General features: G+C 53.2%; 1 protein-coding gene across 2 annotated transcripts; it reads right to left on the bottom strand.

The window, feature by feature from the left end:
• Positions 1-366: 366 nt before the first annotated feature.
• Sez6l2 (seizure related 6 homolog like 2) lies at positions 367-20691 on the bottom strand. Of its 2 annotated transcripts, XM_006977074.4 has the most exons (18): positions 19614-20691; positions 18604-18735; positions 17680-17979; positions 17241-17380; positions 16836-17037; positions 12358-12543; positions 11596-11764; positions 10895-11058; positions 8976-9176; positions 8182-8320; positions 7203-7399; positions 6910-7104; positions 4011-4202; positions 3729-3920; positions 3196-3234; positions 2896-3013; positions 2685-2781; positions 367-924 (listed from the first exon to the last, which is right to left on the bottom strand). In XM_006977074.4, exons 1-18 carry the CDS (start codon positions 19690-19692, stop codon positions 895-897), a joined length of 2772 nt encoding a protein of 923 aa, XP_006977136.1. In that variant the 5' UTR covers positions 19693-20691; the 3' UTR covers positions 367-894. The 2 variants fall into 2 exon arrangements, with proteins under 2 accessions (XP_006977136.1, XP_006977137.1); XM_006977075.4 differs by lacking the exon at positions 3196-3234 and having other exon boundaries at positions 19614-20198.
• Positions 20692-21312: the final 621 nt, after the last annotated feature.

Raw genomic sequence — 21312 nt, 5'->3', positions numbered from 1 at the left:
CTGAAGGAGTGTGGGCAGTGTGGCTCTTCTAGCTGGAAGAACCTAGCAAGAACCAGTGGGGAGGTCAGTTGCCCCAGCCATCCCTCCACAGGGGCTGGGGCTCAGTCCTTGCTGGCTTGGAACTCTCGACGTAGACCAGGCTGGGCTCAAATTTGCCTGCCTCTGCCTCTCAAGAGCCGGGACTAATGGTGCTCACCATCATACCAGCTACAAGCCAGGCTTTTGGACTCCAGGCCAGCACCTGGGACACTGCCCAGTTTGGGATTTCCATGTTCCTCCAAAGAACTTCCATTTCCCCAAAGCCCCTCCAGAGGGCTCCCCGTCACTTGCCCCAACCTTGAGCCGCACTTTCCCAGACTCACCAGCTCAGTTACAAGTGGTGACTTTCTGTTTATTGCTCAAAAACAAGAACTCAGAAGCAAATAAAGGGAGAGTGGGTGGGAAGACACAGGGAAGGGACGGGGCTCGGTCCCACCTCTCCCGTCATCCCTCTCACCCTCAGAGGCCCAGCAGCAGTCGGCATCCGGGGCTAGGGAGCCTTCATGGCCATGGGAATAGTAGAGCTAGGGGACAGTTCTTGAGTGGGGTCCTGGGCTGGCGGGGGCCCCAGGAGTTGCAAGGGGCTGAGTTCCCTTCCCTGGGTCCAGAAGTCAGTAGGATGTGGGGGGCGGAGGGCCCCTTGTTTGGCAACTAAGAAGAGGCGGCTTTGGACGGCAGGATGCTGGTTTATTTACTGTAGGGTCTCCAGGGCCATCAAAGCCCCCTCATGGGATGGGAAGACTATTTACACAGCAGTGGGGGAGGGGGGCCAGAGACCAGGTCCTATGCTCCTCACTGCCCAGAACGGTGAGAGAGTGGGGGAGGTCCTGGGTCCTGCAGACTTAGACTCGGGGTTCAGATGGAAACTTCGTACTCCCGTGTATCCTGAAGACAGAAAGAGCAGATAAGTTGGAGTGAGTTGGAGGTGAAGAGGCATCCGCAGGCGGGGGGGGGGGGGGGGGACGGGACGACACATAATATTTGATCTGAGTCTGGTGGTACCAACCTGTAATTCCAGCTGCTAGGGAGACAGAGGCAAGAAGATCACAATTCAAGGTGTGCCTGAGCTACAGAAGGTGCTCAGGATCAGACTGGACAATTTAAACCCTTTCTTGAAATCCACGAGGACTGGAGAGCTAGGCATGATGTTGCATGCCTTTAATCCCAGCGCGTGGAGATAGAGGCAGAGTGTGTGTGTATGTGTGTGTGTGTCATGTGAATTGAAGCTAGCCTGGTCTACATAGAGTTCCAGATCTGCCAGAGCTACATAGAGAGACCCTTGTCTCAGAATAAAAAAGAGAGTGAGACACTGGAGATGCCATCGGATGTCTAGAGCTCGCCAACTGCACATGAGGCCCTAAGTTTAATCTCCAGTACTACACACTCTCAGAAAGACCAAGTTATTTTGAGACAGGGTCTCTCTATATAGTCTTGGCTGTCCTGGAACTCCCTAGGTAGACTAGGCTGGCCTCAAACTCAGAGATTTGCCCACCTCTGCCTCTGGAGCGCTGGGATTAAAACCATTGAGCCACCACGCCCAGCAAGACCTTGATATTTAAATTAATATAGAGGGGCTGGAGAGATGGCTCAGCAGTTGAACACTGGCTGCTCTTCCAGAGGACCTGGGTTGGATTCCCAGCACCCACATGGTGGCTCACAATTGTCTGTAACTCTTGTTCCAGGGGATGTGATGCCCTCTCTGGCTTCTGAGGGCACTTGGTGTACTGACATACAGGCAAGCAAACACCCATACACATAAAACAATTCTAATTTTGTTTTGGTTTTTTGTTTGTTTGTTTTTGGTTTTTTTTTTTTTTTTTTAGACAGGATTACTCTGTGTGGTTTTAGAACCTGTCCTGGAACTCTCTCTGTAGACCAGGCTGGCCTTGAACTCACAGAGATCTGCCTGACTCTGCCTCCTGAGTGCTGGGATTAAAGGCATGTGCAACCACTGTCCAGCTTTTTTTTTTTTTTTTTAGGGTTTCTCTGCATAGCTCTGTCTTGGAACTCACCCTGTAGACCAAGCTGGGATTGGTCTACAGAGATCTACCTACCTCTGCCTCCCAAGCCCTTGGGATTAAAGGCGTGCATCACAGCCTGGCTAGAAAATATTTTTTAGTAAAGATTCCGAGTTAGGTGTGGTGGTGCACATTTTAATCCCAGCTCTCAGGGCACAGAGGCAGGCAGATCTCTGAGAGTTCCAGGCCAGCCAGGGCTACATAGTGAGACCCTGTTTCAAGAGAGACAGAAGGAGAGGGAGGAGGGAAGAGGGAGAGGGGGAGGGAGATGGAGAGAAGTTTCCTGGGTTGAATCTAGCTAATATATGTTTGGTTTATCCTGTAGTATCATAAGATGACAAAGATATGAGTTTCTGAAATGTCTTGAACAATTGGAAGATTTGGAGATTGGCCTAAATGCCCACTGTGGATTTGAGCTGTACCTGGATGGACTCTGGTTGTATAGTTAGTTACAGCCAGTCCTTACCATTCCCTGCCGTCCACACACAGCTTGCTTTGACCCTCATGACTTTTGTAGGAAACTGAGTTTGAAATTCCCAAAAGAGAGCATGGAGACTTTGGGAGAAGATTATGAAGTCCTGGGGGGACCGGGAGACATGGCATTCCAAGGGGAGGGGAGGGACTCACCCCAGCTTCATACAGTGGGTTGTTGAAGTCGGACTCCACAGTGATGGGACTGTAGGAGTGGGAACCAGAGAAGCCAAAGAGTGATTTTCCTTGCAGCCTGGGGAAGGGAGGGGACAGAGGACTTATCATGTGTGAGTCCTTGAACTCCCTTACCTGACTCCCATGCCAGGTATGGCACCTGCCCTGGCATCAGTCAAGACAAGGCACTCACTTGGTGTAGTATATGTAAACACCACTGCCGAGGACAATGACCAAGCCCAGGGGCAACAGGATGGCCAAAGCGAGGTTCCCACCCTCCAGCTGCCGTGATGGGTCTGTAGTCTGGGTCACTGCAGAGGGAGGAAGAACAGCAAATGAGGCCAGGCTGGACCCACTCCTGGGCTCTCCCAGCCTCCTGCCCTGGGTCCTGAACCCTTGGCCTCACCCCTCTGGGGCCTGGCCTCCTGCCCCCAGCCTTGACCTTGCCCTCCCAACCTGGCCAGGCCTGGTCTCCACCTGCACCCTCACTGACCTTCCAGTTTTCGGTTGTCCAGGAGCTCCTCATAGGCCACTGCAGGGAGAGGAGGGGGAGGGGGACGGGGTCTGAGCCAGGGAGGGAAGGAGACTGGAGAGAGGGCCGGAGCCCCGGTGCGGCTGGGCTGCACAGCCTGGTTCTCTGCCCTCTGTTCAATCAAAACCTATCTTTCCCTATGTGTGTAGGGGGCCTGGGAACTACGGCTCAGAGGCTGTCCTCCTCCAAACCACTAAAGGTTCGAGGTTCCTGGAGAGTCTGAGCCAGCCAGTTTCAGAATTTCTCGATGATAGCAAAACCGAGGCCTTTGCAGAGAGGACAAGGGGCTTCTAAACCAAAGCCCCCACTGCAGCCCTCGATAGGCAAGGGACCTCAGCTCTCCCTAGGTTTTCCAGCCATGTCTGTGAGGATGAGAGCCCACAGGTTGGGCACTCAGCAGGGTCAGCCATTGGTCTTGAATTTCCTACCCAACTCTTATAGCTCAGTCACTCCCCAGATGATGATATGCCCCTCTGCCCTGTCTGCCCAGGCACCTTTGCAGAGCGGGGGCTGGCTGGTCCACTGGGAGGGGTGACCGGGTACACAGGTGATGGTGACCTCGCCGATGAGCTCAAAGCCCTCGTAGCAGAAGAAGCGCAGAGACTCGCCGGCTTGGTAGTGATGCTTGTACAGTGTCTGGTAACCATTCTCGGGAACACCAGGGTTCAGGCACGGCTCGTACTTTACTGCAGGGGCACCACAGGGCCGTTTAGAAACTGTGCAGGGCCTGTCTGGGTTCCCTGGTCTTCCCTTCCTGGGGTGTCCCTCAAACTTACAGGCGCATTTGGGGACTCTATCGCTCCACTTGGGTGTGCCTGTGTCTCGGCTGTAGCAGGTGAGTACAGCTGCCCCCTCCAGGCTGTACCCTGGCAGACAGCGATACTGGACGTGGGAGCCGATGGGAAAACCAGCATCTGAGGCAGTCCGGTGGCCATTGGTGATCTCGCCAGGGTCAGCACAGGTCATGACTGGTGACAGAAGAGAGCGGTTAGGGGAAGCGAGGCCTTAGGGGATTGCCTGGAAACAGGGCTCATAGAGGCCTGAGCGTCCAGCCATCTTCTCAGAACAGCCTTCTCCTCCTCCTCCTCCTCCTCGTCCTATTCCTTGAGGGACATAGTGTGAGTCAGAAACACTTCAGAGTCAATGGATTTGCCAAATGTGACGGCAATGCCAGTAATTCCACCACTTTGGGACTAAAGGCTCCAAACCAGCCTGGGCTACATAGCAAGTTCCAGAACAGGACACCCTGTGGTAGGGGGAGGGGAGGTCAGTGTGTTTTATATTTCTTTTGAAAGCAGGGTGAGCAGGGCAAACTCGGCCCCTGTCTTTGGGTAAAATTCAAAGTATTTCATTATTATATCAGAGCACACAAACTGAAACCCAGCACTGTCCCTGGCACGGCAGACCATTGTTATGGACAGAAGCTGGTGTCTCAAGGGAGGGCGGCTCTCGTGTCCCCTCCATGTGTCCGGTGCCCGGCCCACTTGGCTGGCATATGCTGCCTCCCTTCTATGCCCAGTGTTACTGTAGAAGGTCATCATCATGGCCTCTGCGAGTGTGTGTATGTGTTCATGTATGTGCATGTAGAGGCCCAGGTGGTGGTCCACTATTACTCTACAACTTATAAACTGAAACAGGGCCTCTTCCTGAACCTGGAGCTCACCTATTTAGCTGAACTGGCTAGCCAGTGAGCTCCAGTGGTTCTCCATGCCCCCACCACTGGGGGTCACGGGCATGTGTGCCACCACACCTGGCTTTTATGTGGGTTCAGGGGATCGGGCTCAAGTCCTGATGCTTGTGTGGCATCCGAGCTATCTCTCCAGCTCCACAGCCTTTGACTCCTAGAAACCTGTGCTAGGCAGCCTGATAGATATTTAATCCTGATTATCCTGACAGATCAATGTTACTGCCGTCTATCTGGTGGCCCAGGGCTTGGCACTCGGCCGAGCTGGAACCTGCCAGGATCATAGCCATGGAGTACTGGATAGATCCCGAGACTTGAGTCTCAACTCAGCATCAGACTCAAGGTGTAGCCTGGGCAACTTTCCAAGGCCAGCCTTGGCTAGACAACCTGACTGGCTGGCCCGCTCAGGCCCACTCAGGCCCACAGTTCTGTGAATCCTCCAGGGATGAGGTGCAGTGTCAGCAAGTGTTCCGTTTCCAGCCCAAATCCGGCTTTCTGAAATCCCTCCCCACTGACCCCTGGGGCCATTTGCAAGAACTACAATGGTGGCACTGAGGAGGCGGAGGCAGGGGGATCTCTGTGAGTTCAAGGTCAGCCTGGGCGACAGAGCGAGTTCATGGACGGCCAGGACCACACAGGGAAACCCCGTCTCGAAAACAAACAAATGGAGGGGAAAGAAAGAGAGAACTACAGCCAATCTTTATGTCAGCGTCTCCAGATTCAAGAGACATGATGCTACTTCTTTCTGCTGTTTGCTTTGTTCTATTTATTTATTTATTTATTTATTTATTTATTCATTCATTCATTCATTCATTCATTCATTCATTCATTCATTCATATTTTGGGTCTTGCTAATAATTAGCCGTGGCTGGCCTTGAACTCTTGGAAATCCTTCTGCTTCCGCTTCCTGAGTGCTGGGAGTGCACAGCTGCACCACCACATCTGGCTCTGATTTTTTTTAAAGTCTGTTTTGTTTACCAAGTAAGTACTGCGTCACTGAGCTACGCCCCCAGTCCTTGGGCTTTCCAGACAGGGTTGGCTTTGAACTCATGATCATTCAGCCTCAGCCACTGTGCACAGCCATTTTTAAAAGACAAATAAAGCCTCCAAGCTCCTGTAGATATCATACCCAAAAAATAAATAAATAAATAAAACCCAAAATACTCCTCTGAAGTGAGTCTGTCTCCGTCCTGGGTGAATGGAGCTGTGTCTTCCTACAGTGCTGCAGCATGCTTAGAGCTGTGACGTGACTTTACATGCACCAGACACTGTGAAAAGCTGCCTCGGCTCCGTACAATCCCCGACTCCCACTTACTTCATTCATGGGAGAGCCAGAGCTCAGAGACCTTAAGTACTTTACCCCAGGTCATCCTCTGGTTACCACTGTGCACCATGCCTAGTTACTTATGTATCTCTCTCCTCCAGGTCTGAGACCCATCAGGGTAGGAAGGAGCGAGGAACTGGTCCTATAACCACAGCCCAGTGCCGGGCTTCAATCACAGCATTCAAACAGATCCAATCCACTGACAAGCCTTGCATCTAACAGAGTGACTTCCCACACTGTCAGCTTTCGGGGAACTAAGAGTTTGGGGGTGTATAGAAGAGAACTAAGAGTTGATGGGGCAAAGCGAAGGGGGCAATTTGGTGAAACCTGGTAGGGGTGGGACTCAGCCCTGGCAGGGATGGAATCAGGAGTGGAGGGGACTTGGACCATGATGAAAAGTGGATTGAGCAACAGATGAAAGGAAGAAAGCAGTCTGAACTAAAGGCAGGACACGGTGGTGTGTGTGTGTGTGTGTGTGTGTGTGTGTGTGTGTGTGTGTGTGTGTGTGTGTGTGTAGCAATTTCAAGACACTGAACGCGGTGGGACCTAAAGGACATAAGGGTTGGGTCTGAAGACCCAAGCAAGACTCAGGGCGAAACCTCCAGGAGTGATAGGGAAGGGCGGGGACAGAGCCGAAGGATAGGCTTAGGGGTAGGATCCTACTCACTCTTTTGGCAAGCAGGGGGAGCCGCGCTCCAGGACAGGTCCCATTGGCAAGTGAGGATGTCTGATCCCAGCAGTTCATAGCCAGGCTCGCACTGGTAAGTGAGCACTGTGCCCCGGATAAGGTCCCCGTGGGATGCGGTCCTCCAGCCCCACTCAGGAGGGGGCAGCTCGGGGCATGTATCGTTCCTCGGGACCTCTGCAGTGAAGAAGGACCTCTTCCAGCCTCAGAGGGCCTGGCGCTGGGGCCCCCTCCCTGCCAGCCCCCTGACCGTCCAGAGCCCTCGCCTTCCGTACCTTTGAAATGCAATACGAAGCCCTGGCCTAGACCCGGATTTGGGGGCCCAGGGGGTGCCTGAAACTGCAGAGTGAGATCGGGTCCAGAGGAGAGGAGACGGCGGCGCGGCTGAGGTCCTCGCAGCTGGGCCAGCACTCGAGCGCTGGGACCGTCCCCATCGAACAGCGTCAGCATATCCCCCTCGCGAACATTCAAGCTGCAGTGAGGGCGTCAGGAAATTAGGCGAGCGGCATCCGGCCCATCTCATCCGGTTCTCCCAACTCGCTCACTCCGAACCAGCCCTGCCCTGAATTCCCTTCGCTCAGTTTTGACCATTAGGGTTCTCGCCAGGTTCCAGGTGGGTTAACTCCTCCCACTCCTGCTTTCTAATCTTCAATCCCCGCCCATCACTAGCTCCACCCACTTTTCATCCTCTCTTCCATCCCCATGGCGTGCTCAAATCCAGCTTTGATCAATCATAGACAATAGTCCTTCGACACTGTCAAATGCTGGGCTCTGCCTGAGTATCTGCTTTGGGTCCACGCCCATGCACCTTCTCTCCACTCACGTGACCGCCTCATGCCAAATCAGCTACCGACTTGCACCCGCTGACTTGGTACTAGCAATAAGGCACCAGTTGGGGGCCTGGGTCCCTTTGATAAGAAGCAGTGTCACACACACACACACACACACACACACACACACACACACACACACACGAGTGCGGGGTATAGCTCAGCAGAACCCTCCAGACCTGCAGCAGCCCTCGGAGAAGGCTGTGCTCCCCTTTACTTGTCCTTATTCTCCAAGTAACTTGAACCCAGGGCTCCTGCCTCTGTCCTGTACCCACCTGATGTCCTCTTTCAGAACACCAATGTACCCACAGAGTTCTCTGTGAACTCAGAAGAGCCCGTTGGGCTCAGAATGCAGGCCAGTGCATTGTCTCACACACCCGACGGAACCCACACCCGTCACACAAGCTATGTGACCCAGACATACATTTCAACTTGGAGCAAGATGCGCTTCTCTTCCTGGACGTGCAGGCCCCACACGCAGTCCTGGCCAGGGCTATAGCTTTGGGGCCAGTCGGGAGAGAGGACCACACCAGCTGCCTCAGATAGCTCTCCTCCACACATGGCTAGGGAAGAGGTGTCAGGTTCAGAACCCACGTGGGCATATGATCACCATAGTCCCCATTGTTCTCAGGAGTGTGCACTGAGTCTCCTCAACAGGCTTTTTGGTGTGAAGATTTCTGGTCATATCTAGGTTTTACTATGATTGTTTTTCCAGCCCAGCCCTTAGTTAACCCCACCCACTTTCTACCTTACCCAATCCACCACTCAACCCAACTCCAGTTCTAGCTCTAGAAGCCTTTTGGGTCTGAGCCTGAATTCAAAACAAGCCCAGCAATTACTTCTCCAAGAAAGCAGCTTCTGAAGGGGCAGAGCTTTACCCAGGCTTTGGGTTTGTGTTTTTGTTTTTAAACTATTATTTTCCAATTTGTCACTTATTTATTTATATTTTATTGGTGTTTTGCCTGTAGGTATGTCTGTGTGAGGGTGTTGGATCCTGGAGTTATAGACAGTTGTGGTCTGCCATGTGGGTGCTGGGAATTGAACCCGGATCCTCGAGAAGAACAGTCAGTGCTCTTAACTGCTGAGCCATCTCTGCAGCCTGCCTTTGGATTTATTATGTCTTAATGTGCATTTGAGATCTCCTTTACAATTGCCTTTCTGAGGTCCAACTTCAGGGCAGTCTGTGGGCTGAAGGACTCTGAGATGCACAGGACTCACCCTTACAGGCTGGCTCTGTGTCGTTCCAGTGGGGTTCGGTGGGGTCCACACATTCGATGGCATTGGGGGGCCCTGGCGGCTCCAGAGCATATCCTGGGAGGCACGAGAAGGTGGCCAGTGCCCCTGGGCGGTACTCAGGGTCTGTAGTAGTCACATTGCCATGTGCCAGGAAAGGGGCGAAACAGCGATCCTCCTCAAAGGCTAGAGAGGAGTTGGTCACAAAATTAAGCATTAGGGCAGGACTCAGGGATCTTACGTTAGGCGCTTAGGCTGAATTTGGGTGTTGCTCAGCCCTACATAGGTTTTTTTTTTTTTAAATTTGTTTTGGTATCTTGAGGCGGGTGGTCTCACTATATATAGCTCAGGCTGACCTTGAATTTGAGATCTTCCTGCCTCAGCCTCCCAAGTGGCTGGGACCACCATTCTACAGATAAGGACATCTTCGGACAAATAGCCACCAGCCCAAGTTCACCTAGGAGGCAACTACAGAGCCAGAACTACAATCCTAAAGGGTTAGTTCTCATCCACAGACATTTGGCTTGGGAAACTGCAAGGGGCCTGGGGAGGGGTGTTTCTGGAGAACTGGCTTGCGTAGGTGTGTTCTCGCTTCAGAAATAGCAGTTGGATTCTGATCATCCACAGTGTTGCTGGAATCCAAAACTGCAGCTAGTGCAGAAGCTGCTCAACTTTTACTGAGGACCAAAATGAACATCTCTAGAGCAGTTTTTCCTGTCCACCTGATTGCATCTTATCCACAAAACCACCCGCGAGGCCGGCGAGGCCCCGAAGCTCAGCGCAGCACAACTCAGCGCAGCACACCGCCTGGAGAGGCAGACTGGAGTTCTCACCGAAAAGCTGAGAGCTCTTTAGCGCTTTCAGAACCCATCATGTGCTGGGTTTCTGCAAATTCTCTATTATATTTCCTATTACTTAACTTGACAAGGTATCATGTGCAAATCCTGTCCACCTAGCAGGGCCTAGTGCCAATTCCACTTATTTGTGACCCATCCAAAACCACACCCTTCTAATCTCTGAACATATCCCTTCCATGGCCTCCCCCGCCTTTCTCTCTCTCTTCCTGAGACATGGTTTCTCTATGTAGCCCTGGCTCTCCTGGAACTCACTTTGTAGATCAAGTTAGCCTTGAAAGAGCTGACTGGCTCTGCCTCCCAAGTGCAGGGATTAAAGGCGTGTGTCCCCACTGCCCACCGGTTCAACACCTCTTGCTATTGTTTTATAAATTCTTAGCCATGCTGTTTCTCAAATGCATCATTGCCTCTTTCCTCTCCCTAGTCATCTGCTTCACCTCCATCCTGGAGGGCCATATCTAACTGCCTCTTCTCCCATGGTCGCTGATTCCCTTGACCTGTCCAACATCCATTCTTCCTTCTTCTGGTCACAGCTCCCCCTTTTTTTTTTCATTAGGTGGAAGGGGGAACATGCCTTTCCTACTTCTAGTCCATGAGGCTTAGTTGGGACCAAGCAGAGACGGCCATGCCATGCAGACCTGCCAATCATAATACTTCCTGACTTAATCAAGTCAATGAGAACCTTTTCTGGAATTGTTGCCAAAGCTCTCATGAGCATTTCCTTTCTCTGATGGCCTTAAGTTGATAGTCTATTAATCTGTAGTTAGATCCACACAGGGAAAGCCTGCATGGGAACGAAGTCACTGCACAGTAAAGAACTGAGAGACAGACAATGTCGACCTGGCTGTATGCTGGATCCAGCCATATCTGAAACTTGATCAGAGGGGACTACGTGGAATGAGACGATATCCCTGTGAAGGGACCCCTGTCAGGTATCAGGGACCAAACGCAAAGATGAGCATGGAGGGACTATGTACTTGTGACTATTTCTAGTGAGAGGAAGAGGGAATGGTGTGGGGGTTGGGCAGAGTCAGGAAATAAGACTATTACCTTCAAATCGGAGGCTGAGCAGCAGGGGATTGGCTGGTGTCTCTGAAAGCAGTTCTACGTAGAGGGATTGGGCATCACTGATGAGACCACGCTCAGGGACATCATCCATGTCAGAGTCATAAATCACAGGGGACAGGGGACTTCCCCCTGAGCGCACCATCAGCCTGGGATGGACAGAAGAGTGGTAGGTTCACTCCTCCCGGGAAGCCGCCTGTCCACTCTCCTGGCTTATCTTTAAGCTGTTATTATCAACCCCTAACCCATACCATACACGCTTTTAAGCCCCAACACATTTTGTCTTGTTTGACTTTACAAGGACTCTTGAGTCAGACACTATTATTGCCCCTCATTTTATGGATGAGGGGACAGAGGCACAGAGAGACTGAGAGCACACTCCAAAGCAACAAAGAACACCGAGGAAAATGACAGCACGCACTTTTATAGCACTCATCATGTCCTAGGCACCACTTCAATTACTTTACATATCTTAATGTATTTATTAATTAAGCAATTGGAGGGGTGCTATTCTCTCCATTCTACCAACGAGAGAGAACTGAGGTGCGGCAAGGCACACTGACTTGTCTAAGGTTGCTGCTCTCTCTGACGTTGACACAGGATCCATCCAGTGTCACCTGGCTCTCCTCTGAAGCCTCCCAGCTTTCCCAAGGTGGGAATCTCTAGCCCAGAGCCCAGACTCTCACCGGTCATTGTCCTCATCCAGCGAGACCCTCTCAAAGTGCAGATGTAGCCGGCGTCCCTCAGCTGCTTCAATGACCCAGCGGCAGGTGAGGTTGGGCCCTGCAGCTCCCCCAGGCTCAGGGGATACGATACGACCCAGTGTGGCATTGTGGATGGTGCCCCCACAAGATGCTGTGGGCAGAGAAAGAGCAGGAAGACTTCAGCCCTTTCTCAGGCTCAACTCTAGAGCCTGGTGCCTACTGGCCAGGGATGGCCTCTGTCCTGTGGAGAAGGGACAGGACTTTCTCTAGCTTCTGTCTAGCCTGAAATAGAACCCTACGCATGGAGATCCTGCTAAAATGAAGCCTCCCGAGAGGTAGGCACCTGGAGACAGGGAGCCTCAAAACTGAAACTCTCAGATGAGAAGCCTGGAAGGTAGGACTCTCTAGACTGTAAGCATTTTATGCTCGGTGGAGAATGAAGACTTAAGGCCCAAAGTCTACCAACCAGGGACCCCAAACACGACTCACTGGAGTGGGGTCTCCAAAGACAGGGCATCTAGAGTGGTAAAGGATGTCAAGCACCAACTAGGGCATCCCAAGATGAAGCCCAGACAAGGTTGGAGACCCCCCTAAGGATGGAGACCCTCATGGTGGAGCGCTCTGGGGAGGACACTGTGACAGGGCTCTACAGCTAGAAACTTCTTCTCTATGGCTTCTTCCCAAAGATGGAGATTCCCCAGCTCGGTCCCCCTCCCCCAGGACAGAAGTGCGCACGGCACTCACCTATACAGCTGGGGGGTTCACCAGTCCAGGCTGGCCGGGTACCATTGAGGCAGATGAGCGTTTCCTCACCCTGCAGCTGGTATCCTGAGTCACAGTGGAAGGTGGCAGTGCCCCCAGGATGCAGGTCTGTCACACTCACATCCCCGTGGGCTGGCCGGGGTGGGAAGCCACAGCTCAGGAGGTATGCTGGACAGGTCAAGGAAGAAGAAGAGGGGCCATTGTCTCACAGCAACTTCCCAAACCCCTCCATCTCCCATTCCCAGGGAGTAAATGGGCTCATTGCTGGAGCGCACACAAACTCCTTACACTGGCTCCCTGCCTCAGGAACAGGCAACAGCAACAGTGCTCACCTCTGGTCTTCGTAATTTACCCATTTTGGTCCTTTTTTTTTTTTTATAGACAAACATTTTTTAGAGCCTAGTCTTATTGGCTATGTGACCTCAAGCAAATCAATTGACCACCCTGAACTCTATCAGCACTAATAATAAATGACATCGGCAGAGGTGGTTCAACTTCCAAGTCAATTTACACAGTTTTAGAGGCGGGCAGAGGAAGAGCGTATGACCCACTTTCCAGGGGTGGATGCCAAGGCTCCTGCTTATGAAATGCTTTGTGCTGTTTTCTTTCGCAAACGTTCTTGTATGGAGATGCAGCTTCCAGCCAGGCCAGCCACAAGAAGCTGCTTTGGGAATGTTGACTTAGGACTTACTCCCCAGTGCCCCCGAGTGACCCCCTCGGAGAAGGAGGGCTGATGGGTACTGACTCTGCTCTCCGTGAGAAGCTGATTTCTCTCATCTCTTGTGCTGAGAACTGTGTAACTGCCCTTTCTACACCAACTTCATTGTGCCTCAAATTAGGGCAACAGTGACCTGTTCGTCACATCCAGGTCATTTTGCCCTCTTCCAGTCATTCCTGGTGTACACTTTCCCGCTACACATTCCTCACAGTTGTATTGCTTACATTCTTTCTCAAAGCTTCTTGAAGCTATTTTTCAGGGGTGGGGTGGGGTTGGTTTGGTTTTGAAATAAGGTCTTGTATAGCCCAGGTTAACTTCAATTTCTCAATGCTCCTGCCTCAGCCTTCAGAAAACCACACCACCATGCTCGGTTTCCAAGGCTGTGTCTTGGAGGTGCAGCCCGGCTCTACTCAGCAGGCTTCCCTGAGTCTGGAGCCTTCAGTGATTCTGTCAGAGACCTATCCCTTCCACATTTCAAAAGTCATCAAGCATTTATCTAGGTGGGCTGTGGGGACAGACAGAAACAAAACAAACCCATACTTTGCCTTCCCATAGCCCCTAGACTGCTAAGACAAGCAGACATAAAACAATCATCTAAAACACAGCAGGTTCAGAAAATTCGAGACCTCTGTGGCCAGCAGAGCCGACTCTGAACACCTTAGCTTGATAGTCTAGTCCCTTCTCCAGCCAGGTCCAGCCCAGTCCTTAAGTTTACTCAGCTCCTGAGGCCCAAATGTCCTGAACAATAATCTGTGACTCCTTCCTATTTCACATCGACCCCCCCCCTTTTTTTCCTGGTGATGGGATTAAATCCAGGATGTTGTACACATTAGGCAAATGCTCTACCATGAACTATTTCCCCAACCTTTGGGATTTTTGTTCTGTTTTTGAGACAGGGGGCTGACTACGTAGCCCTGGCTAGCCTGGAACTCTCTACAGAGATCAGGCTGATCTTGAGTTAACAGAGACCCATCTGCCTCTGCTCCCCGAGTACAGGGATTAAAGGCACACAACACTGACACCTAGCTATTCTTTGATTTTTTTTTTTTTTTTGAGACAAGATCTCACTATGTAGTCTAGGTTAGCTTTGAACTCTTGTACCTCTCGGCGTTCAGAGAGCTAGAATTATATGTATGCACCACCACAGACAGACCACCTCCATATTTTTTGCTCACACCTATGCTTCTACATGCAAGGCTTTCTGGTTTCTTCCCGATCTTTCAAAGAATAACCTAAGTATCACTCCTTCTAGGAAGCCTTCATGGTTTTCCCTGCTCCCATAAGGTCTTGCCTGTGTTCAATTCTACATATGTAATTTTCTTATCATGTAACTTTTTTTGTTATTACTATGAGACTGAACCAAGGCTGAGCAAGTTGATCTCTGGGAAGGGGTTTCTCTCACCAATAGTAATAATTCATATCAGTAAGGACTGGTCTGAAATCTAACTAAAGACTCTCAATGCAGGGGGCGGGGATGTAGCTCATTTGGTAACTTCTAGCTCTGAATTAACCAGGCCTGTAATACCAGCACTGGGGAGGTAAAGGTGGGAAGCTCAGAAGTGTAAGGCTATACTTGGCTACACAGTGAGTTCCAGGCCAGCTTAGGTTACACGAGACTCCGTCTCAAAACAAACAAAACAAAACATGCAAAGGATTCCCCACCCAAGGGTACTCACATCAGTTAACCCCCACCCTCATTTTAGGAATGGGTGTGGGGCAGGGACTTGGGCCTCTGATTTCTGACTCTGCAATGAAGTTTCAGGTGCCTCAGAAAGCCATGTGACCTCAAATCTGTTCCCTCCTCTGAGAGTTGGAGCTGCCTTGGTCCTCTCTGGGTTACTGCGAGGAGCAGTGGCTGGGGGAAGGACTTTGCGCATGGGCAAACTTGCAGGACTGTGCTGGCTCTCTGGACATGAAGCCACAGTCAGAGCAGCTTGAGAAGGGCTTAAACAGTGCCTCTGTCCTAAAGATGCCTGCAGGAGCTGCAAACAAGGGAAGACCAAGGCAGGTAATGAAGCCTTTATGCAATAGCCCTGCTCCCCTCAATGTTCCACTTAGCCCGAGAGTCCTAGTTTTGATGCCCTAGGGAAACAGCTGCTTAAAGGAGCCAGTGGGTAGCTTTTTTCCCATCTGATGTCTAGTCCTTGGCTCCTAAGGCATGCATGTTTTTTGTCTCTAACAACCAGGTCCTTGGCACACAAGTACAAGTCCCAGCCCACTGGTCTCTCCAATGTGCCTGTCAGTAGGAGCTTCGGCCTTGAACAATTTACCCTCAGAGCATGAGGAAGAGATATACGCTGCAACTTGAATAAGATGCACAAGGAATCTAGGGAGAAGGAGGGAAGTACATGGAGCCAAGTGACAACGGACCCTGTCTCTGAAGAGCACACGAAGGGACCTTGGGGAAGACAGCAATGTCTGGAATGGGAACATTAGCTGAGTCCCTTAGTTCATGTACATGTACATGTGCTAGAAAGTGCATGTGCACTGTGAGAAGGTTCCCACACACGTGCACACAGGATAGCATAGATACACGTGTAGCTCGTCTGTGTATGAATGCATGAAACACTCCCCATTCCTGCCCTGGAAATCAGAAGGAGTTGCCAAAATTGCAGACCTAAGAGTGTCACTTTTCTGCTGGTGCTGTTTCAGCTGCCTGCCTCTCTCTCTCACCTGCAGATTAAAGAGCCCTGGACTCCTCAGTGATGCCTGCCTGCCTCTCAGTGTGGCCTTCCATTCCCCCTTCCCTCACTGTCTTTTCTGCTTTGGCTGTGACAGCACTGGCTGACATTTTTGAGCGTCGGATCCAGACACTGGTTTAGATGATCCACAGGTACTAACTCATTTGATCTTCCTAGTAATACTTCACAAGAAGTATTATAGCTTCTGTTTTTCAGACGGAGCCATGAGGTGAAAGGAACTACCCAGGTCACACAGTGCAGACAATTCCACCGTCCATGCATGCATGTTGAGGTACTTCACCTTTCTTTTCTTTTTTGGTTTTTCAAGGCAGAGTTTCTCTGTGTAGCTTTGGTGCCTTTCCTGGAACTCACTCTGTAGACGAGGCTGGCCTCGAACTCACAGAGATCTGTCTGGCTCTGCCTCCCGAGTGCTGGGATCAAAGGCGTGCGCCACCACGCCCGGCCTGGTACTACACCTTTCCAAGGGTCGGTCACATTTTCTCTCCTCTCTGGGACTCAGGATGCGCGTTTCCACCCATGAAACAGTTGCTTCTCTCTTTCCTCCTCCCACCCTTCCCCTGGCCAGCTCATCCTGAAGGGCCTCATCTTAGTCACCACCTCCTCCAAGAAGCCATTCCTATATTCCTTAGGTCCCTTTTGTGCCTGCTCCCCTTGCCTGAGTTTCCTCATCGTCCTTACTCTGACACAACCATTCTGATTACGTATACGTCTATCCAGATCCTCAGCTCCTTAAAGATGGAATTATATCAAGCTTATTCATTTTTTTCCCTAAGGCTAACACAGAGCCTGGTATGAAGTAGGTACTTAATAAAAATTCATAGGACCAAATAAATGAATTGCTACTTGGATTCCTTCACACCCATTTACAGATCCATGAATGTGTGAGAAAAATACACATGCATGCTTTTTGAGGGTCCTGCTCACACAGGGTCCCAGGCGGGAAGAAGATCCTCTCAGTGCCCTGAGTTAGAAGGACCCTGGAGATGTCTTCTCTACCCCACATGGCTCTTGTCCCTCCGGTGGCACTTCAGACTTCTCACCCTGATAGTGAATCCTGAAGCCATTGCCCCTTGGGACCCGAGGACTCTGGAAATGCAGGAGCAGCCGGTTTGTTGGGCTCCGAAGGACCTGTCCTTCTCCCAGCATGGAGGAATTGGCCAAGAGTCTGGGGGCCAGGCCTGGGGATCCCCCACCGGCCAGCACCAAGAGCTCCTCCTCTTGAGACAGGTTGAGTGTCTGCACCTAAAGAAGCCGGATACGGGCAAGGCCAGGGCAAGTTAGGAGGGGGAAGGGTTAGCATGGCAGCCCCAGCCCCCACCCTCTGGTAAACCACCCACGTTGCAGGATTCTAGAAGAGGAGTTTTGAGATCATCAAACTCAGAAAACAGGTTCACCGGTTCTTAGACCGGACTTAGGCACACTCAATTGGCACCAAAGAAAATTACCTGAATCTCAATGCCATAGCCAGGGTAGACGTGGATGCTGTAGGTGCAGTCTAGGAGTTCCACGGAGCGGCTGGCAGTGCTCCCCAAGTCGGGAGACTCCACGACCCCTTCCCCCTCGGAGATGTTGTTATTGCACAAAACTACAGAGAGATCAGTGGCTTGGGCTGAGAGGTCCGGCCTGCTCACCGGCCTGGCCAGGCCTTTTTAGTGGTCACCTGTATCCCCCAGCACCCCTACCATCCTCCACTGAGACTCCTTCCCCAACTACAGACGGAAGCCCACAGACAACCCATGGACGTTAATGCTGGCCTTTGCCATTACTACCCAGAAGCCCCTCTCCTACCTGTACCTAAAGCTCCTTTTCCCACGTGGTCCACGCAGCTTTCCCCCATCCATCCCCACATGGGTGCTTCCATGCCCTCCCCTTCCATCACCTCACCTGGACTGGTGACAGTAGTGGTGACAGTTGTTGTGGTGATGATGGTGGTGGTGGTTTCCTCCTCTCCTCCTTCGGGCCTGAGGGGCGGGACTGGGGAGGCGGGGCCAGGCGGGGGCGGGGCTGTAGTTCCAGGGGGCGGGGTCAGCAGCTCTGGCGCGGTGGGGCCTGCCCCCCTGACCCCCTTAGGGGTGACAGCTGTCGTCAGAGGCCCTGTCCCTGGCTCGGTGGCACGCGGCAGGGAGGGCGCTGCAAGAGTCTGGCCGGCTGGAGGGGTGGCTAGTGTGGGGTCTGGGTCAGATCCTGAGACAGTTTGAGGGTCGTCAGAGCGCAGGAGCAGCCAGTTGTCCATGGGGGTGGGGGACAGCTTAGCGTGAGATCCCAAAGCCTCCCCACAATGTACAATCCCCCATTTTCTCCTTACCCTCCCAGGCTCCCCACATTCTCTCAAGACTTTGCAGCCAAAGCTCCTTTTCTTTTTCCACCACGGTCTTGACAGCCCCCCTGAGCCTCCCGCACCCCCAGATCTGGCTCTCTCCTCTGCCTACCCCTTTCTCTCTTCCCGGTCTCACTCTCTCTGGAGCTTTTCTCTGCTTAGTATTCTTATTGCTCTCTGGTTTTATGATCCCAGATCACCTGCTAGTTGTATATCACTTTTTCTCGCCGTTTTTGTGACTCTGCTTCTCTGAACTCACGTGTCTCTATAGATACATGACCTTCTCGTGATTGTCTGTTCATCGTTCTGTCCCTGTCTCTGGTTCTGTCTAGGGACAGTTTTGACTCTTTCTTCTCTTGCCTGCCCCTGAATTTCCTTGGCTTCCTAGAGATCTTTCTCTCTCCGGACTCTCTCTACCTGCCTTCCCTCTGGCCCAGGCACTCCATCTCCCAGAGGCATGTTCTACTTTTATGCCACTTTGGGGACCTCACCCGGCAAGAGGCCGATCTCCGGGCCCTTCCGCAGCAAAGCTCCATGGAGCAGTTCAGCCAGGTCCTCAGAGGCCACCGTGGGAGTCTCACTTCCTGACTCTGGCATCATCTCATCCTCTTTCAGGGGAAGACCTAGGAGGTGAAGTCCTATGAGCCTCTCTCTCCATTCCCCTACATCCCTTCCTTCTCTGGATAGATATTTCCCAGTGCACTTCTCAGCAGACACTCAGAGGGTCTCAGGCTGGGCTGAGAGCCAAGATCAGAGGCGAGGCTCCGATCTGGCCTCTCACTCCTAAGCCCCTACTCCTGGTCTCTGGGCCGTCAGTGAGAGCCTTAGTTACTGCTAACCCTGGACAGCTCTAGCAGGAGGTGCGGAGCCCGGCCTCTGGGAGGGCTCTCCATGCCTCCCCAGTGAAGCATCCCCCCAATCCCAGAACTCCGAGGAGAGTCTGATAGCACCTCCCAGACCTCCTTCCGCAGTACCAGCTTTCTCTCCGGGTTTCTGCCTCTGCAGGCTCTCTCTCTCTCTCTCTCTCTCTCTCTCTCTCTCTCTCTCTCTCTCTGCAGTCTCTGCTGCCTTCTCTGGAGTCGGGTTTGGGGATCAGAGTGGAGTCAGGGACTGAATATCCCTGCTTGTGTTCATCTGTCTTTGTCCATATGTCCAAGAACATTTGTGTGTGCAGCCTGGCATCTCTCCCAGCACCTCCATCTCCCACCCAGGTACCCTGCCTGTTTCTACTGCCTCCGCAGACATCCACCCAACTTCCCCCAGCTCTTCTTCCTGGATTTAACCCCTAAGATACAACTAAAAGCTCTCCTTATCCATTTTTCCATCTCCTTAATATTAGGAGTTCAAGGGCTCCATGTACCAGTCAGAAAGCCTTGGCTTGCCCCTTCCCAGTCACCTATGCCCCTCCCCTCCCCCACAAGCTCGGAAGACTCAATGTGTTCAGAGGAAGGTGGAGGACCCCCCCAGGGCCCTCCCAGGGCCCACCCCCACATGTCCTTACCCTCAATCCAGGCACAGCTCAGCAGAATTAGGAACAGCAGCTGGGAAGGCGGTGGGTGCTGGGCCTTGGGAGTCCCCATGGCGACTCACTCTAGTCTCTCTCCTCTGTAGCTCTTCCGAATAATCCAGTTGTCACTTTCCCTCGGCGTCCTTTTATCTTTCCCTTTAATTTTGCTTTCCTGCTAAGGGTCAGCAAAGGAAGGCAATTTTCCTCCCTTTGGGATGGAGGAGCAGAATTGGCCTAGGGGTTGCCTGGAGTCCGCCCCCTTTAGCTCAATCTTTATCCTTGGCTCTCCGATCTATGGTAAAGGGGGGCGCGGCTCCCGCTGCGGGGGGTGGGGCCGAGAGGGCCGAAGGTTATCCCCTTGTTCGGGCGCTTGGGTCCATCGGGATGGAGAGATTGCCAGCCGGGGGGAGCGGGAGGGGAAAGGCAGCTTCCGGGGGCCCAGGGTGGGCTTGAGGATCCAGAGGGTCCTTACGGGGTTCTACCGGGGCTTGTCGGGGAGAGGAAGAGGGAAGGGGTTGCGGAACCAGGGAAGCCGAAGCTCGGCCACTGGAGCTGCGGGAGGGAGAAGCTGAGAAAGGTGTCAAGCCCACGTCAGATCCTGGGGACGGGCGAAGGGAGGGGCCTGGGATTTATTCGCCGATGAGGGAGGAGGAGGAAGTGCAGATGGAGGAAGGAGGGATCCCGAGCCAGGACCGTAATCTGCACTCCGAGGCCCCTAGGGGAGCGAAAGGAAACTCTGGTCCCAGCAGTAATTAGGCTCTCCCGGCGCCATTCCAGCACATCTGGAATCTGCACCTGGCCTTCCCAGGAAGCCGAGGGGGGCCACAGCTTGGCTCGCGCCTTCCTGGCCTGTCCAGTATGTCCTCTGTCCACACCCGGACCTCCCCGTGGGCCTCCACTGTGCCCTGTACAGAAACTCAGGTGGGATGGACTCGCCCCTCCCCCCTGGAAAAGGGGGGTATCCACATCTGTAAGGAGTCTGAGGGGTTCGCGCTGAGGCCCCTCCTCCCGCACACGACCTGACAGCGAGCGGCCTGCGGCCCCGCGGCTGCCACCCGCGGTCCCCCGGCTCTGCCTCGCGGCGAGCGGGCGCCCTTTTCAGCACCAGGGCGCGCGGACAGCTCCCCGGCCCCGCCTGCGCGGGCGGGCCCCGGGGCCCGTGATTGGCCGAAGCGGCTTTCGCGATCCCGCGTCCCGCTCGGTGCTGCTGGCTCCGGCGAAGCCCAGCCAGGAGGAAAGGGGTGTCGCAGGCCGACCTCTCCGGGGACCCGCAGGCCGGCCCACGGTCCAAGTCGCAGTCCGGGAGCACAGGCCTGGCGCGCTGGCCAGCGCTCTCGCCCCGCCCCCGAGCCCGCCCCGCCCTTCCTTTCGCATTGCGGGGCGGCTGGAGGTTGGCACCGTGCCCCTGCACCCCACGTGGCGCTCGGTCAGGGCTGGGGGTGGGGGTCTAGAGAGGCACATCCAGAGAGAGGTCTCCCCTTCCCCCCCCCAGGGCTGGGCTGCGGCTGCCGCCGGGAGGGGTCGTGGGTAGCTAGGCAGAGAGGGCTGCGGGAAGGAGTGACGTCAGGGTGAGTGGGCGCCCAGGAAGGGGTGTGTGGGAGACCGGGAACCAGAGAGGACGGACCCGAGCCGGTCGAGGGAGAAGACAGGACGAGGGGGAGAGGAAAGAGGAAGGAGAAAGGAGCCGCTCCAG

This window comes from Peromyscus maniculatus, chromosome 1 (genome assembly GCF_049852395.1).
Source record: "Peromyscus maniculatus bairdii isolate BWxNUB_F1_BW_parent chromosome 1, HU_Pman_BW_mat_3.1, whole genome shotgun sequence".
Lineage (NCBI taxonomy): Eukaryota > Metazoa > Chordata > Mammalia > Rodentia > Cricetidae > Peromyscus > Peromyscus maniculatus.
This window is presented reverse-complemented; position numbering and strand designations above follow the sequence as displayed.

What these genes read in the sequence shown, in the direction of transcription:
- Sez6l2 (XM_006977074.4), bottom strand. Translation starts at nt 19,692, where the DNA reads ATGGGGACTCCCAAGGCCCAGCACCCACCGCCTTCCCAGCTGCTGTTC. An exon ending in ATCTTGCTCCAAGTTGAAAT is followed by an intron (nt 7,400 to 8,181) that starts GTATGTCTGGGT and finishes CCCTCACTGCAG; the next exon opens with CTTGAATGTTCGCGAGGGGG. An exon ending in ACCCACTGTATGAAGCTGGG is followed by an intron (nt 925 to 2,684) that starts GTGAGTCCCTCC and finishes TTCTGTCTTCAG; the next exon opens with GATACACGGGAGTACGAAGT.